The sequence below is a fragment of the Phaseolus vulgaris genome, chromosome 7 (assembly GCF_051622355.1).
Source record: "Phaseolus vulgaris cultivar YP4 chromosome 7, ASM5162235v1, whole genome shotgun sequence".
Classification (NCBI taxonomy): domain Eukaryota; kingdom Viridiplantae; phylum Streptophyta; class Magnoliopsida; order Fabales; family Fabaceae; genus Phaseolus; species Phaseolus vulgaris.
Genome location: NC_143504.1, coordinates 10,522,220 through 10,537,695, shown reverse-complemented (window position 1 = coordinate 10,537,695; position 15,476 = coordinate 10,522,220). Strand labels below are relative to the sequence as shown.

At 34.5% G+C, this 15,476-nt stretch overlaps 2 protein-coding genes across 10 annotated transcripts; one reads left to right on the top strand and one right to left on the bottom strand.

The window, feature by feature from the left end:
- The first annotated feature begins 290 nt into the window (after nucleotides 1-290).
- LOC137827680 (E3 ubiquitin-protein ligase WAV3) lies at nucleotides 291-4,934 on the top strand. The gene is made up of 2 exons (XM_068633927.2): nucleotides 291-1,008; nucleotides 2,551-4,934. Exons 1-2 carry the CDS (start codon nucleotides 778-780, stop codon nucleotides 4,507-4,509), a joined length of 2,190 nt encoding a protein of 729 aa, XP_068490028.2. The 5' UTR covers nucleotides 291-777; the 3' UTR covers nucleotides 4,510-4,934.
- A 2,351-nt stretch (nucleotides 4,935-7,285) lies between these two features.
- LOC137827681 (cytochrome C oxidase assembly protein) lies at nucleotides 7,286-9,161 on the bottom strand. Of its 9 annotated transcripts, none has more exons than XR_011083767.2 (6): nucleotides 9,021-9,130; nucleotides 8,764-8,927; nucleotides 8,436-8,626; nucleotides 8,057-8,183; nucleotides 7,673-7,980; nucleotides 7,286-7,584 (listed from the first exon to the last, which is right to left on the bottom strand). XR_011083767.2 is itself a non-coding variant. In XM_068633929.2 (5 exons), exons 3-5 carry the CDS (start codon nucleotides 8,594-8,596, stop codon nucleotides 7,903-7,905), a joined length of 366 nt encoding a protein of 121 aa, XP_068490030.1. In that variant the 5' UTR covers nucleotides 8,597-8,626; nucleotides 8,741-8,932; nucleotides 9,021-9,161; the 3' UTR covers nucleotides 7,630-7,902. The 9 variants fall into 9 exon arrangements, 7 of the variants coding, with proteins under 7 accessions (XP_068490030.1, XP_068490029.1, XP_068490031.1 ...); XR_011083766.2 differs by having other exon boundaries at nucleotides 7,519-7,584; nucleotides 8,764-8,932; nucleotides 9,021-9,161; XM_068633929.2 differs by lacking the exon at nucleotides 7,286-7,584 and having other exon boundaries at nucleotides 7,630-7,980; nucleotides 8,741-8,932; nucleotides 9,021-9,161.
- Nucleotides 9,162-15,476: the final 6,315 nt, after the last annotated feature.

The window sequence follows — 15,476 nt, the reverse complement described above, 5'->3', positions numbered from 1 at the left end:
ATATTTTGTTGAATTTTGAAAATAATATTTAAATAAAGAATTTGAGAAGATTGGTTAGGGTAAAGAGGAAAGAGAAAAGAGGGAGGAACAATAAAGGAAGAAAGAGATGAAGATGATGACATGATATGATCTGATGGTAGTAAAGAGGAGATAATAAAGCAAAGCAAGCAGTGGCACCAACTTTTCCCATTCAACCAAACGTGCTTTCTAAATTATTTTTTATATAATAGTAATAATAATAATAATAATAATAATAATAATAATAAAAACAAATTGTTTGAAAATGATTTGATTACATGGCTTTTACCCTGTCTTTAATCTTTTGGGTAAAGGAGCCTAAAAAACAGGTCAAAATGCTCCTCACTCGCAGATACAATACACACTCATCTCCAGCACACAGAGAGACACACACACTGAGTCCATGGCCGCCAACAAAAACAACGTCAACAACAAACAACGTAACATTCTCAATATTAACAACGACCATACCAAACCAAACAGTTTGTTCTCTCTTCTCTCTCAAACCATGCTAGTGCTACATTATATTGCTTGCTAGTAGTACCTCCTGCCATCCCCTCCTCTTCCAACCATATATTTATTCATTCAGTGGCATCGGTTTTCGTGCTCCGTTCCTACTTTTCATAAAACCCCATTTCTTCTCTCTCTGCAAAGCTCCAAGCTTTTAGCCATTTGAGATCTGGGATTTCCGGGGTGGAGCTTTTTCCTTTTTGGCTTGCAGTATTTTCGGCGTCAGAGAGATCTCAACGTCTCCCTACCATGGCAAGCAAGTGGAAGAAAGCCAAGGTCGCGCTTGGTCTCAACCTCTGCATGCTCGTCCCCAGAACGTTAGACGACGATTCGCCGCCCCACACGGTCGTTTCCGAGCGCCTCTCCGACGCCGCCCTACTTTCTCCGACCAGCTGGAACACCAGCTCTTCCCGCTCCACCACGCCGCTTTCCTCTTTTCACGGCTTGAAACTTTCCAAAAGTAGCAGCAAATCCTCCAAGGTCTGGTTCTCATTGATTTCCAACTTCTTACTCTCTCTCTCTCTCTCTCTTCTCGTGTGTATGCTTTTGTTTTTTATTTAAATATTTTGACAAGTTCTATTTTGGTCTGGTTGATTGTGAAAGTTTAAAATGACTAGAAATGAATTTGCGCAAAATAAGAATGTTTTTTAACCGTGTTCAATATATGAAAGGAATCCGGTTTAAACGTTGTTAACATAAAAAGAAATTAAATGTTTTCAAGGTTGTTTGGATATTTTCTGTCAGGGAAGGAATGATTTGTTTTTACCGGATTTTGTTATTTTAATGAACTGTCTTATGTTGTTGTTCATGATAATGAAGTAGCATATTTTTGGTGCCTGAGAATATCGGTCGTTTATAACATAGTTCCTGATTTAAGGTTGGTGTGTGATTTAGTTGTGAAGTTTATTTGAATTCATTGGGTAGTAACGCGAAATGAGTTGGGACGATTTCTTGAATTGTACGTGGTGTTTTAATCAAGGACTAATTTCCAGGGTGGTGTTACCATTTTCTAGGGACCAAAATGCCTCTTTAGTAGTTGGGTTCCTTGTATTGATTTGGTTTCTTTAGCCCACTTCTACCGTACTGCAACTTGGGCTTAGAGCTACAATTTATTGACTTGTACCAATAGGGTATACGAGTGACATGTGAATTTGAAGTTTTGTATCAACAATTGTGCTTTTTATGTGCCTTAAGCTGATATTTCTGTTTCCTCCATGCTTCAATGCCTCTTTTATGGATAAGATTTTCCCTTCTTTTCCTTTCTATTGGCCAAGCAATTTATTTTTCTAAAAGCAATCCTTATATGATGTATTGGTTGGCTTGTTCATTTAGTCAAGTCATAATAGCAGTTTTTGATGACTGGTAGACCTGATTTGCTGAATAATAAATTGTGATTCCAATACTTTTGGGTCGATGTAAATGCTTCTTTAGTCCCTTTCTGTAGCATTCAGGTGTGCCTGACTAGACAAGGTGATTATACTTTTCACCATCCCTCTAATCTCTGTATTTGAAAAATCTTTTGCTTAATGGAGGCCTTATTTTGGCATCATGCTAGAGTTGAAAAGGAAATGTGATAATGGGAAAGGGGCGTTCTAAATCAATGTATCATTGCCTTTTCCCTTTGTCTTTTTCAGAATAGTTTGTTTCAACAGTATTATTAAATAACTTGGTAATATTCAAAGACTACATATCTTCAACCATAGAGGATTATTTCCCATTGTGCACATTGTATGTTGAATTAACTAGCTAAAATACTTAAGGTTGGAAAAGGAAATTGCAGATGATTTCTTTTTAACCTCTGTATATCAAATATGAGTACTGGAATTCAAATATTCTGTTTTTTCATATTTGTTTGACTTTTCCTTTATTGGAACTATAACTGATTTTTGATTCATGTACTGTTAATTTACCTTGCGTAGTCTGTTCATGAATTTCTTTATTTGCATGAAGCCTTGAAGGTCTGTCAAATAATTTACATAGTATTATACATGTTCTTACTAGCTTTTATTTTCAAACATTCAGCAAACCTGCTCAATATGCTTAACCAAAATGAAGCAAGGATCCGGCCATGCTATATTCACTGCAGAATGTTCACATTCCTTCCATTTCCACTGCATTGCTTCAAATGTGAAACATGGAAACCAAATATGTCCGGTGTGTAGAGCAAAGTGGAAGGAAATACCTTTATCGGGTCCCAGTTTGGATCCTATCCCTGGCAGAGTTTCACCAAGTTCAATCAATTGGCCCCAAAATGATGCTTTGATGGCAGTGGTCCACCGTCTACCCCTACCTCATCCTCACCGAGATTTAAATAGGAGACATGTCGTGCCACTTTATCAGGCTTCTGAGCCAGGCATATTTGACGATGATGAGTCCTTGAATCATCAACATGAGTTTTCTGAGAGAAGTCCTTGCATTGAGAATACTGTAGATACTGAGGCTGCTAGAGCAATAGAGATTAAAACATTCCCAGAAGTATCTGCTGCTCCGGGATCCAAGACTCATTCTAACTTCACAGTTTTGGTTCATCTCAAAGCTGCTGCTGCCGCAGACACAGCTGCAGTCAAAAGACAAAACCTTAGTAGAAACCAGGCAAACCTGGCACAGATTTCTCAGTCTCCACGTGCCCCTGTTGACTTGGTCACAGTGCTTGATGTGAGTGGTAGCATGGCTGGAACTAAGCTTGCACTACTCAAAAGAGCAATGGGATTTGTCATACAGAACCTAGGCTCTAATGACCGGCTCTCTGTTATTGCTTTTTCTTCCACAGCTCGTCGCCTATTTCCTTTGTGCAGAATGACTGATTCTGGGCGTCAGCAGGCACTGCAAGCTGTTAATTCTTTGGTTGCAAATGGTGGTACCAATATCGCGGAAGGCCTGAGAAAAGGTGCCAAGATAATGGAAGATCGAAAGGAAAAGAATCCAGTTGCCAGTATTATACTGCTGTCTGATGGTCAAGATAATTACACTGTCAATGGCTCTGGAACTAACCAGCCTCGACCAAATTACCAGTTTCTTCTGCCCACTTCTATCAGTGGTGTTGATAGTTCAGGATTTCAAATTCCTGTGCATGCTTTTGGATTTGGTGCAGATCACGATGCTTCACTAATGCACTCGATTTCAGAGATTTCTGGTGGCACGTTTTCTTTCATTGAGACTGAAGCCGTGTTGCAGGATGCGTTTGCACAATGCATTGGAGGACTTCTGAGCGTAGTTGTTCAGGAGCTTCAAGTGGGAATTGAGTGTGTACACCCAAATATCAGCCTTGTCTCACTAAAAGCAGGAAGTTACCCAAGCCGTGTGATGGCTGATGGACGCAAAGGATTGATCGAAGTTGGAGACCTGTATGCCGATGAAGAGAGAGATTTTCTAGTGTCAGTTAATGTCCCAGCTGCATCTGGCAATGAAACATCATTGGTAAAGGTGAAATGTGTATACAAGGATCCCTTAACTCAGGAAACAGCAACAATGGAAAGTGAGGAAGTTAAGATTAAGCGGACTGAAATCTCAGGGCAGGTAGTAATGTCACTTGAAGTGGACAGACAGCGGAACAGGCTCCAAGCAGCTGAGGCAATGGCCCAGGCTCGTGTTGCAGCTGAACGGGGGGACCTAAGTGGAGCAATATTAATCCTTGAAAACTTTAGAAAGATGCTCTCGGAGACTGTTTCAGCCAAATCTCACGACCGCCTATGTGTTGCGTTAGATGCTGAGCTTAAGGAAATGCAAGAGCGGATGGCGAGTAGGCATGTGTATGAAGCATCTGGGAGAGCATATATACTTTCTGGATTGAGTTCACATTCATGGCAAAGAGCAACAGCAAGAGGTGATTCCACTGATAGGTCAAGTCTTGTTCAGGCATATCAGACACCATCAATGGCTGAGATGCTTACTCGATCTCAGGCCATGTTACTAGGTAGTCCATCAGGGCAGAGGCTTCTCCAGCCACTGTTGTCAGTCAGATCACAACCAAGCCCAAGGTGATCCAAGAAGGATTTTGGGAAACCATCTTCAAATTTAGCCCTTCCACTGATTTTGCCATTTTGGCTTATAAAATATGTGGGGGAGGGTGGTAGTAAACGGGAGTCATAAACAGAAGATTTCTCTGAGCTGTGATTTTGTTGTTTAATATATGTAAAAATGAATAAAATATTGAGGAAAGGGTGGAGGGTTACTTAAAACCAATGGAGAAAAGGTCAGTAGACAGGAATTTACTTCTATTTTGGGGTTTAAAGGGTTTTCTTTTGGCTTCACTTTTCTTTCCTCTAATTATGTCTTTTTTTTGGGGGTGGTGTACATACAGAAGAATGCCTTTTTTTTTTCTGGGACACCTGGGTATAAAGCTTGTAGCTGTGCAAATGGTTGGGATGATCTCATCAGTATAATATATGTTTTCAATTCTTTCAGAACTCGTTCTTTTCAATAATTTGTCTTTTACATTTCTCCATCTCTAGGCATGGAAATGGACAGGAAACAATGGCACATTTTGCCACAGTAAATGCTCGTGAATATAAAGGTTTTCTAGTTTCTACCAAACTCTGACATGCCAGATCAATGGTAGTTGGGCAATGGTTGAATGCACTAACTTCACAAAATTATACAACTCTTCCACCTGTTGAGTTTTATGCAGAGTTTGTAGTGGCACATTTAAAACACAGTCAGTTTAATGAAACCACTTAAATTTTGTTTCAAAATTTAGTGCATTACCTATTGAGGGTTTTGCAAGTTCATACATCTGCATGTTGTGATACATTCAAGTCTAACCATGTAGCCCTCCCTAGTAAAAGTTATTTGCTTCTTCCATTTCTCAATTATAGTCCTTTATACTTTCTCTTCCTTACAAAAATTATTGTTATCTTAAAAAAAATAAGGGCTGTATCAGTTCTTTTTCCGGCCATTTCCTTTATTTAGTATTGTATCGACAATTAATTTAAATTAACTCAACCAAGCGAAATAAGATGGAAGAGTGTTTTGAATAAAGTTTGCAATAAATGAAGTCGTATTTTTTTTGGTAACAAATAACTTTGGCTAATTTCTTTATACAGATTGTTTAAAGTGAAATAAATTTCTTAATAAAATTTATGATTGGAACAATTGGCACGATGCAAAGCTATTTGGATGTAGTTTCGATAACGAGCAATATTATTTAAGAAAACAAAATGTTTTGAATGATAGAAATTAATAAAAAGAATGTGTTAAACATTAATATAAGATTAGTGGTAAGACTTACAAAATTAAGTTAAACATTCAGTTTAACAATTTTAGTATGAGAGTGAAATCTGTCTAGTTTGTGTACAAACTGTTGAAACATTTTCTTACATATGTAAAAAAACCACTCTTTTGGAATTAGAAAATTGTTACTCCATCAACTTAGAGGAAGTGCTATGATGTCTCAAGTGGTCCAACAGAATTTTGTTATTTTCTTACACAGCACTCTAGGTTGTTTGCATATAGGGAGAAACCATGGAAGTCACATGTGACTAAATGAGTTGCACTGATACAAGTCACGTGTAAGCAGGTCTGAAACGACAAATCCAGTGAACCCATCCCTGCCATACATGGACGTGTTTATAATTAGATGTAGTGTGGTCCATCATTCTATTCTAGTCCTTTGTGATTCCGTTCTCTTGCAGCATTGTAAACAAATGTTCTTGTTTTTCGCCATATGTTTAGATAATGGATTTTGGCTCATCATGTAGAACTAACCTTTTAACTACACAGTTGCAGACTGACTAAATTTTGTTACAAACCAAATATTAAAAACCTTTTTATCTCAAGTATAGGGTTCGCAACTTGAATATACCAGGGAACTATCCACTAAAAGACCAACAATATCAACTTGCACAAAGAAGGCAAGTTCTAGCTGCCTTGGTCTATTGCAACAAGAGTTATCACTTGTCAGGGATAACGATTTCACGATTACAATTGGGTTGCTGACTTTATGGAAATTCTGTCAAATTACAAGTTTTGCAAAAATTTTGGGAATGGAAAATACTGAACTAGTCTCTTGCGGATTTTAGCAGAATCCAAATAATTACTGTTCAATTCAATCCTAATACTTCCTCTTCTGTTGAATTCAATTCTAGTGTTTCGGATAAGAAATTGTTTACCAAGTGTATCCAACTATTTACGAAGAGTGACCAGATTCATTCGAACCAATACCCGAAGAATAATCTTTAATAAGAACAAATGCATACCTCTTCATAAGCTTTTGTTGAAAGTCTAGAGCATGCATAGGTTTGCGCAAAACCTCACATCACATTTTCCGTTGGGATGTTACGCGGATATTCGAGTAATTCAAGTATGGATCATCGAAGAGCTGCAAAGAAAGTGACGAGATACTTTGCGGGATACACCCACGAACTTTATATTTAGACGGCCCAAAAATTGGAGATCATTGGCTACCCTAGGTCACTAGGATACATGCTCATGTTTGCCAAGGGAGTTGTTTCTTAGAGAAGCATAAAGTACACTTTCGTCATAACTTTCACTAGATAGATTAATTCGTTTCCTTTTGAGGCTACATATCATGGTATATGGATATTTTCATCTTTGGCCTCAAAGTTGTGCATCTCAACAATATCAAAGATATATAGAGTGGATTTTTTTTCTAGGTCATTGTACATATATTAGAGACTTTGGAAGGTGACTGTGTTCTAAATTGTATTTGCAGTTATGTGGTGATAGTTAATGTAGTAGAAAATTGTGAATAGATGTACCTTTTACAGCCGTAATTGAAGTCATCATGCAATCCTGAGAGTAAAAAGTTTAATGTTACGGAGGCAGTTGGGATTTTGAATTGTAATTTAAACAATGGGTGGAATGTTGTACTTTCCAAGCAAACAAGTAACCACGTCCTTACAAAGTAATTTCAGAAATGTGCTAATCTTTTTTGGAGCCTACAGATATTTCGTACAGATCAGTAAATCCCCTTACCCTTTCGAATAATTTTACGAGCAATTTTACTTGATAACACTGAAAATGAACCACGGGTGTTGAGTTTTGTGACGACAAAAGTGGCTCCATTAGCATTATCGTTATAACATCCAATTTGCATCACTGCAAGATAGGGGAAAAAGACAAACTAAAACATGACAAGAAGCATTTACACTTTCTCACCCTTATTAAAGTAGAACCAAGCGAGTACCTTTTGCTATTCCCAGCACCGTACTTAAAAATCCTTGGTACACAAATTTCAAAATTTTATCTCAACTTCCACTGCCATAATGTCATAATCAAAAGTCAAAACTCTAAAGATCCAGGGCAATACCAACTTCACTAGCAAGATTGAACTGGCTTTTGACTCCATAAAAGTTGATTTCGATAACGGTATATGAGAAATTCTAACAAAAATTGTTTCAAATCCACAACTCTACTCTAGTCTCGATTGCCTTCATTTGGTTTAGGAATTTTCTTGTATTCATAGTTGCTAATATCCACCTTTTGTTGCAAAGCCTATGCAACAACAAACAGAAATTAAATCATGGACAATCTAGACTACGATAAATTGTTAATGAAGAGGAAAACAGACCTTTAGCTCATCGTCCAAGGAAATCTGTTTTGGATTGTACGCATGCACTGGTCCAGTCCTAGACAATGCTTTTCTTGTTTCAATTATTTCCCACTCTTGATCATCTTTCACCCTTGCAATATCCTTGCTGGACAGACACAGTTGCACTATTTTTAGAATGAGGATGAAGTCAAACAGAATGAGCAATGAAAAAAGTAGAGTTAGATAAACACAGTTAAATTTTTATACTCTGTCTCTACAAGAAATTTACATTGTCAGATGATAAGAAATTGTGGTAAACCTAAATTTAAAGATAGTTGTTGTAAAGTAAACAAATATATATGATTGAATCACAGTGAAAAATACAACAAACACAATAATAATAATTCTAAAGCCTAACCTGCCTTGCAAGAGTTGGGCAAGGCCTAGAGAACCGAGGACAGTGAGAGAGATCATAGGAAGGCCGTATCTCACAAATGGGCTTCTCCTGCCCCATCTTTTGAATGCTTTCTCAGTTGTGGCAGTTCCTTTTGCTGCCCCCTCACTCTGGACTGTAGTCATTATTATTGGTCACAGAATTCAAATGTTGGCCTGAAATCTCAGCCGAGGGACATGATGAGTGAAAAGAAAACCCAATCAATTACCAATTCATTGATGCCACTAGAATTGGCATTCTAACAAACACGTAATGTTCAAGATACACACAGAGTCGTAATAAGTGAACATACAAACTCCAGCCACTGACACAGAAGCCTGGATGCGATTACAGAGTGAAGAAGGCTTCTTCCACTCAAACAATCTAGGGTTGTAACTAACCTTTGGGCTCGGAAGATTGGGTCATTCAGTTTTGGGAATGAAAAATGTAATTTTTTTATGAATTGTTAGAAATGATCTGATCTGCACCGAAAGGGAATGAATTGTGATTTAATTGTGGGAAGCAGAATGGTGAGATAAGAAGTGGAGCATACAGAACAATAAAACTTACCTCTTCACAACTCACGTCCTTCTCAAACACCAACTACGTTCTCTTTTTTTGTTTTCTGATGTAATTTTGATAAGAAGAAACAACATTGAAATGGTAGGGTTCTGTTTGCTAAATAATCCCCTCCTACTAGACAGAATACCGATTAATACGAGAATACTGTTAAATTGAAAATGATAAGCCACATGACAAGATATATATATATATATATATATATATATATATATGTTATTTAAAATTATTTTATAGTTTACAGTATAATATATTATATTTATTTAAGAATATTTTATATTTTTTTATTTCAATATGATTATTATAAAATATATTATCTTTAATATTTTACTTTTTCTTAAGTAAAAGTTTAATATTTTAAAATATTAATCTTTAATAAAATTTTAATTTACTATTGAAAAATAGATTTAAATTATAATAAAATACATAATATTATGTAATTATATATGGATCGTATTTACATTTAAATTGAAAGGATCCCTCATTGTCATAATCCTCTTTCTTCTATCATTTGTCTCACCTGCCACCACCACCAGAAAATTCTCCTCCGTCACAGTGTCGCCATCATCCCCATGTCGTCCATCTTTAATAGAAATTATGGAGATTGTTCATGTTCCTCCACCACTCGATGTTGTCAACCTGCCGCCTCCGAAGGTAGAGGCCCGCATCGCCGTCATACTGTACTCCGATGGGAAGAGTAGGGGAATTGTGAGCTTGTGCGAAATGGCGTTGTCAATGCAACTTACGACGTCCTATCTCTCTTTAATAAGAGTACTTGCCAAAAATCATTCAACCACACATGACCTGGTGCATGTTGTAGTGTGAATATTAAAGTTGTTAACCTCCTATCACACAGTGCATGTTTAAGCTTTGAATTCAAAGAGATGTTAGAGTGCGTGAAATCTTTGAAGAAAGCTTTTGTAGGCATGTGAGGGGAACCAAAGCAAAGCATTCATGTGATAAGAAGAAATCATCACACCTACATGCAAGACCAATTCTTCCTTTAATGAAGTTGATACACCATAGTGCAACTTTCAAGTGTTGAAGTTGTTAGGATGAGAGGCAACTTCAATTCATGACACAATTTGAAGTTGTGGGAGACGAATTCAATTCTATTTGAAGTCGTAATGATCTAGCACGACTTCCATTGGTGTTCATAGGTTGGTTTGTTTTGTGATTTTGTGGCAGCGTGTTGTGTTTTTGATGTGCATTGAGTCTCACCTTGTGAAATTCAACATATCCCGCAGTTTCAACCTTCATGAAGTGGACTACTTAGATGAATACGGATAATTGTACATGTTAGTTGAGGGATTGGACTTGTCATAATGAATCATTTTTTAATTAATTATATTATATATAATAATGCATTGTGTTTCTAAATGTATGATATATAATAAGATTCCAATGCCAATGGCCTTTTTCATGTGTACATCCAATTCATTTTAATTTGTATCTCATATTTTTCATGCAAAATCATTAATCAGTAGCTTGGTGAACACAACATTTCATCCTTGTTGTTATAGTGTAAAGTTTGATCGAAGTCGTAAAGGTAATGTTCGTCTCCATCGTCTTCTTAACTCCTAATTTCTTCATACACACATATATATGTGTATGTATTTGTATAAGATAATGTTATTTTTCTTAAATGCAGATGGACACAAGACATGTTGGTGGAACATCAGTAAGTGATCATGATTAAACAATGATTACAGATATCGTGGTTGACATAAGTGAAGATGAGGACACTTATGACTTCAGTTTGGAAGATGAAGATGTTCTTATGACATCTTCTTCACAACATATTCTGTCAACAATCAATCCGGACATAACATTCAATATGAGCTCCACAAACACATGTCTTTCACACAAAGGAAACTACATTGAATGTCATAAAGTAATACTACTTAGACAATGGTTACAAATTTGTCATTGTGGAATCAAAGCTAGACATATACGTTGCTCGTTGCATATTCATCAGAGGATGTCAATGGAGAATACGTGCATCTTTTAACAAAATCCAAAGACAATGGGAGATAAAAAAAAAAAATAGATGCACAACATACTTGTTTGTCAACCACTCTTTCTAAAGATCATGATAATTTGGATAAACTCATATTGCGTCCATGGTGTTGACTTCGATCAAATTTGTCCATCTCAATCAAAAGCTTAATTGCAGAAATAAAAAATCTACATGGCTATACTATCATATATAAAAAAACATGGTCGGGAAAACAAAAAGCTCTTGTTATGGCATTTGTAAATTGAGAACAATCGTACAATGATATCCCCAGATGGTTGGGACCGATAAAAGAAAGAAATTCGGGGGAAATTGTGCAATATATTGCTTCTCCTTGTCTGGACGATGGTGTTGAAGACATATATTGTTACATTTTGGATCACTTGTTTTGGTCCTTTAAGTCTTGCATTGACATTTTCAATTTTTGCAAGCCCATTTTACAAGTTGATGACCCATTTTTAACTGAAAGATATCATGCAACATTGTTGACCGCAATCGCTCAAGATGGAAATCATAACATATGTCCATTAGTGTTGGTCATTGTTGAAGGCGATACCCGGGAGGCTCTAATATGGTTCTTTCGGCATTTGTAGCAATATGTCAGACCTCAACCAAATTTGTGCATGATTATTGACAGAGCAATCGACATAATCTCAGTATTACAACCCGAAAAAGTTGGATGAGAAGGAGATGGTCTCATTTCTGTTCAATCCGATGAAATTGGATTAATAATATGTGTATTGCATATTTCATATCACATTCAACAAAAAGTTCCAAAATTTTGAGCTGAAATAACAATTGATTAATATGGGTAATGACATTGTTGGCATATCCTCATACATAATTACAAACTATGTTATCATTTAAGTAATTTCATTTAGTTTTTTATGATAACTTATGAAATGAAGCAACCCACAGTACAAGTTATTGGCTATGCGATCTAAGTTCAAGCAAACATTTTCCTGGATAGATCATATACTGTTAGTAAAATGGTCTAAGGCGTACGATAGGGGCAAAAAGTATGACCATATAACCACAAATTTAGCCAAATGCATGAACTTCATTCTTAAGGGAGCTCGTTCCTTGTTGATTTTTGCTTTGTTAAAGGAAACCTTCGAAAGAATAAAAACATGGTGTGTGGAACAAGGACTAAAGATAAACATGATGTTACATGCATGTCATTACTATGCAAAAGATATCATAACCTTATTTAGAAAAAAAATCAACAAAATGTGTTTTGTGCAAAGGTTATTAAGTGAGAGAATTATGAAATTGATGTTCAAGAATTAGCCACCCCCAACATGGTCGACGACCAGTGTCATATACATTTTGATTAAATCGGTGGTGGTGTAATTGTGACCACTTTCAAACTCTTCAACTTCCTTGTCCTCGCGTTATAGTTGTTTGTTCCTCTTGTCATTTACAACCTCCATACCATTAGAAAGGCTTATGAAGTTGAATTCCATCCAGTTCGAAATGAAGATCATTGGTCTACTTATATCAAACCAAATTTCATACCTTACCCCACATGCGATGAAAAAATTCAAGAACATCAACCACTACTCATTTTCAAAATGAAATGGATCAACCAATTCAGAACAAGCTAAAGAAATGTTCTTACTGTCGCAATGAATTTCACAATAGGGGAAATTGTTCATTTAGATAATAAAATCATCCTTTATCATGTTTATTTCATCATCAAATGTTTTAATATCATATTGTTTTAATAACTTATATAATATTTTTATTTTATGTATTTATTTTAACATAAATACATGTACTATTATTTTGTTATATATTATATAATTTATACTTTCATTAACATTGATATTAGATAATCTAAAAATTTATACATAAACAAAAGTTTCAATTCATCAAAAACTACAAATAATCTCACTCTCTATGTTTAATACAATTAATTTTGACTCAAAAAATATAGTAATAACATATAAATAATTTTGACATCTACATTTTTGTTAAAATATGTTTTATAATGGGATTTATTACGAGAGTAACCTTTCATTACTTCACTTCAACAAGGATATTTTTGTTGTCCCTAAACCATAAGCCATAAGCATTCAACTCCAAGCCCTAAATTGTAAACCACAAATCCTAACTCCTTAACACTAAACCACCAACCTTAAATCTTGAACCATAAATTTGAACCTAAACCCTAAACCTACATCTCATTTTACAATATTTATAAAATAAAAAAAAATTATCCCACAATGTATTTTTAACCCAATTTATTTTAAAAAATATCACTTTATGCTAAAAAAATTAAATTGAGATGATGACTTGTAAAAGAAATACACATAAGTCGCCACAACCATACACAACTTTTGTGTATTCTTTTACATTGAAGTTTTCACTTTAAGGCACTATTTGGATCCGGGTGATTACTGTTCACCCAGATTGAAAAGCAAGGAAACTTCCTATTTGCATCTAGGTGTTTGCAGGTATTAGAGAGAGAGGAAAGGCAAAGAAAGTGGAGAAGGGATCTTTGCTAGCTTATGAAGATTTGGTGAGAAAGTTTTGGCTTTGGCTTTTACCATTACCCTTCACTTATTATCCTATTTCCATAACAGTCGTGCCATGCAATTGCAGATATTCCCTCCACATAAGATTCGCACGCATGAGATTCCATCTGCAAGAATACAGATTCGTACAATGTTCGGTGGGTTACTTCAACTGTTGTGGGTGATGAATAAACATGAGAGGGATGATAAATATGGGAAGGGAGAGGAGGTGAGTTATGTGTTTTGAGTTGAGGGAGGACCTTAGAGGTGGTCGGAGGTGTGCGGTCGTCAAAGGTGTGCGATCGTCAGAGGTTCGCAAGTGTTGGAGGTGCGCGGTTGTCGGAGGTTCGCAAGCATTGAAGGTGCGCAATTGTCAGAGGTTCGCAAGCATTGGAGGTGTGCGGTTGTCGGAGGTGCAAGGTGTAAGTGCGGTTTCGCTCGTGGTGGTGTTTTGTTGGTGGTGGTCGTTGGGTGATGGACGGTTCCGCTGGTGGTGGTCGGTGGTGGTTCCGCTGGTGGTACTCGGTGGACGGTTGTGGTTCGTGGTGGTCGTTGGTGGTTCCGTCATTGTTGTTCTTTACATTTTTTGCAGGTAAATTTCATAGATAATGGATTTGGAATGTGGAGAATAATTCTGGATAATGAATTTGTAATGTTTATTTATTTGTTTTATTTATGTTAATAGATGTATGTTGACCTTTGATTTTCTAAGTTCTTTGCTTAAGCGCATTAATAAGTATTAATAAAATTTTGAATGTGTTTTATTTTTATCTCCTAGTTAAAAAAAGAAAACTTATTAATATTTAATTTTTTTTTCGGGTATTCATAAAATTTATGTATAATATTTAATTTTTTCTAAAAATAAAGTAAAAAAAAATTATAAATATTATTTTGAATTTATAAAATAATTATAAGTATAAAAAATATTTAAATAATTTAAAATAATACTTTATAGATAGTCTACATATAATATTTAATTTTTTCTAAAATCAAGTAAAAAAACTTTTTAAATATTATTTTCAACAGGGTTTAAAACAATTATAAGTATACAAAATATTGAAATATTTTAAAAATACTACTTTATAGATAGTTTACATATAATATTTAATTTTTTCTAAAATCAACTAAAAGAACTTATAAATATTATTTTGAATTTATAAAATAATTATAAGTATACAGATATTTAAATATTTTAAAATACTAATTTATAGATAATCTACATATAATATTTTATTTTTTCTAAAATCAAGTAAAATAATTTTATAAATATTATTTTGAATTTATAAAATAATTATAACTATACAGAATATTTAAATATTTTAAAATACTACTTTATAGATAGTCTACATATAATATTTTTTTTTTCTAAAATCAAGTAAAAGAATTTTATAGATATTATTTTGAATTTATAAAATAATTATAACTATATAAAATATTTAAATATCTTAAAATACTACTTTATAGATAGTCTACATATATTATTTTATTTTTTCTAAAGTAAAGTAAAAGAACTTTATAAATATTATTTTGAATTTATAAAATAATTATAAATATACAAAATATTTAAATATTTTAAATACTACTTTATAGGTAGTCTACATATAATATTTAATTTTTTCTAAAATCAAGTAAAAACACTTTATAAATATTATTTTGAATTTGTAATACAATTATAATTATATCACTTTCTAGAGTTTATATATAATATGTTATTTTATTTTAAAAAGTAAAAAAACTTATAAGTGGTTCTTTATACCTAATAGTTAAACTTATATGATTGTTAAGGATTTGTGACCATAGATAACGATAATCATTGGTCTATGTATTTCAAAAATGTCGAGATGTATAACACGAATGACATGAATCTTGATGTAGTTGGTGTTGATTTCACACTAATTTCACAAATAAAAG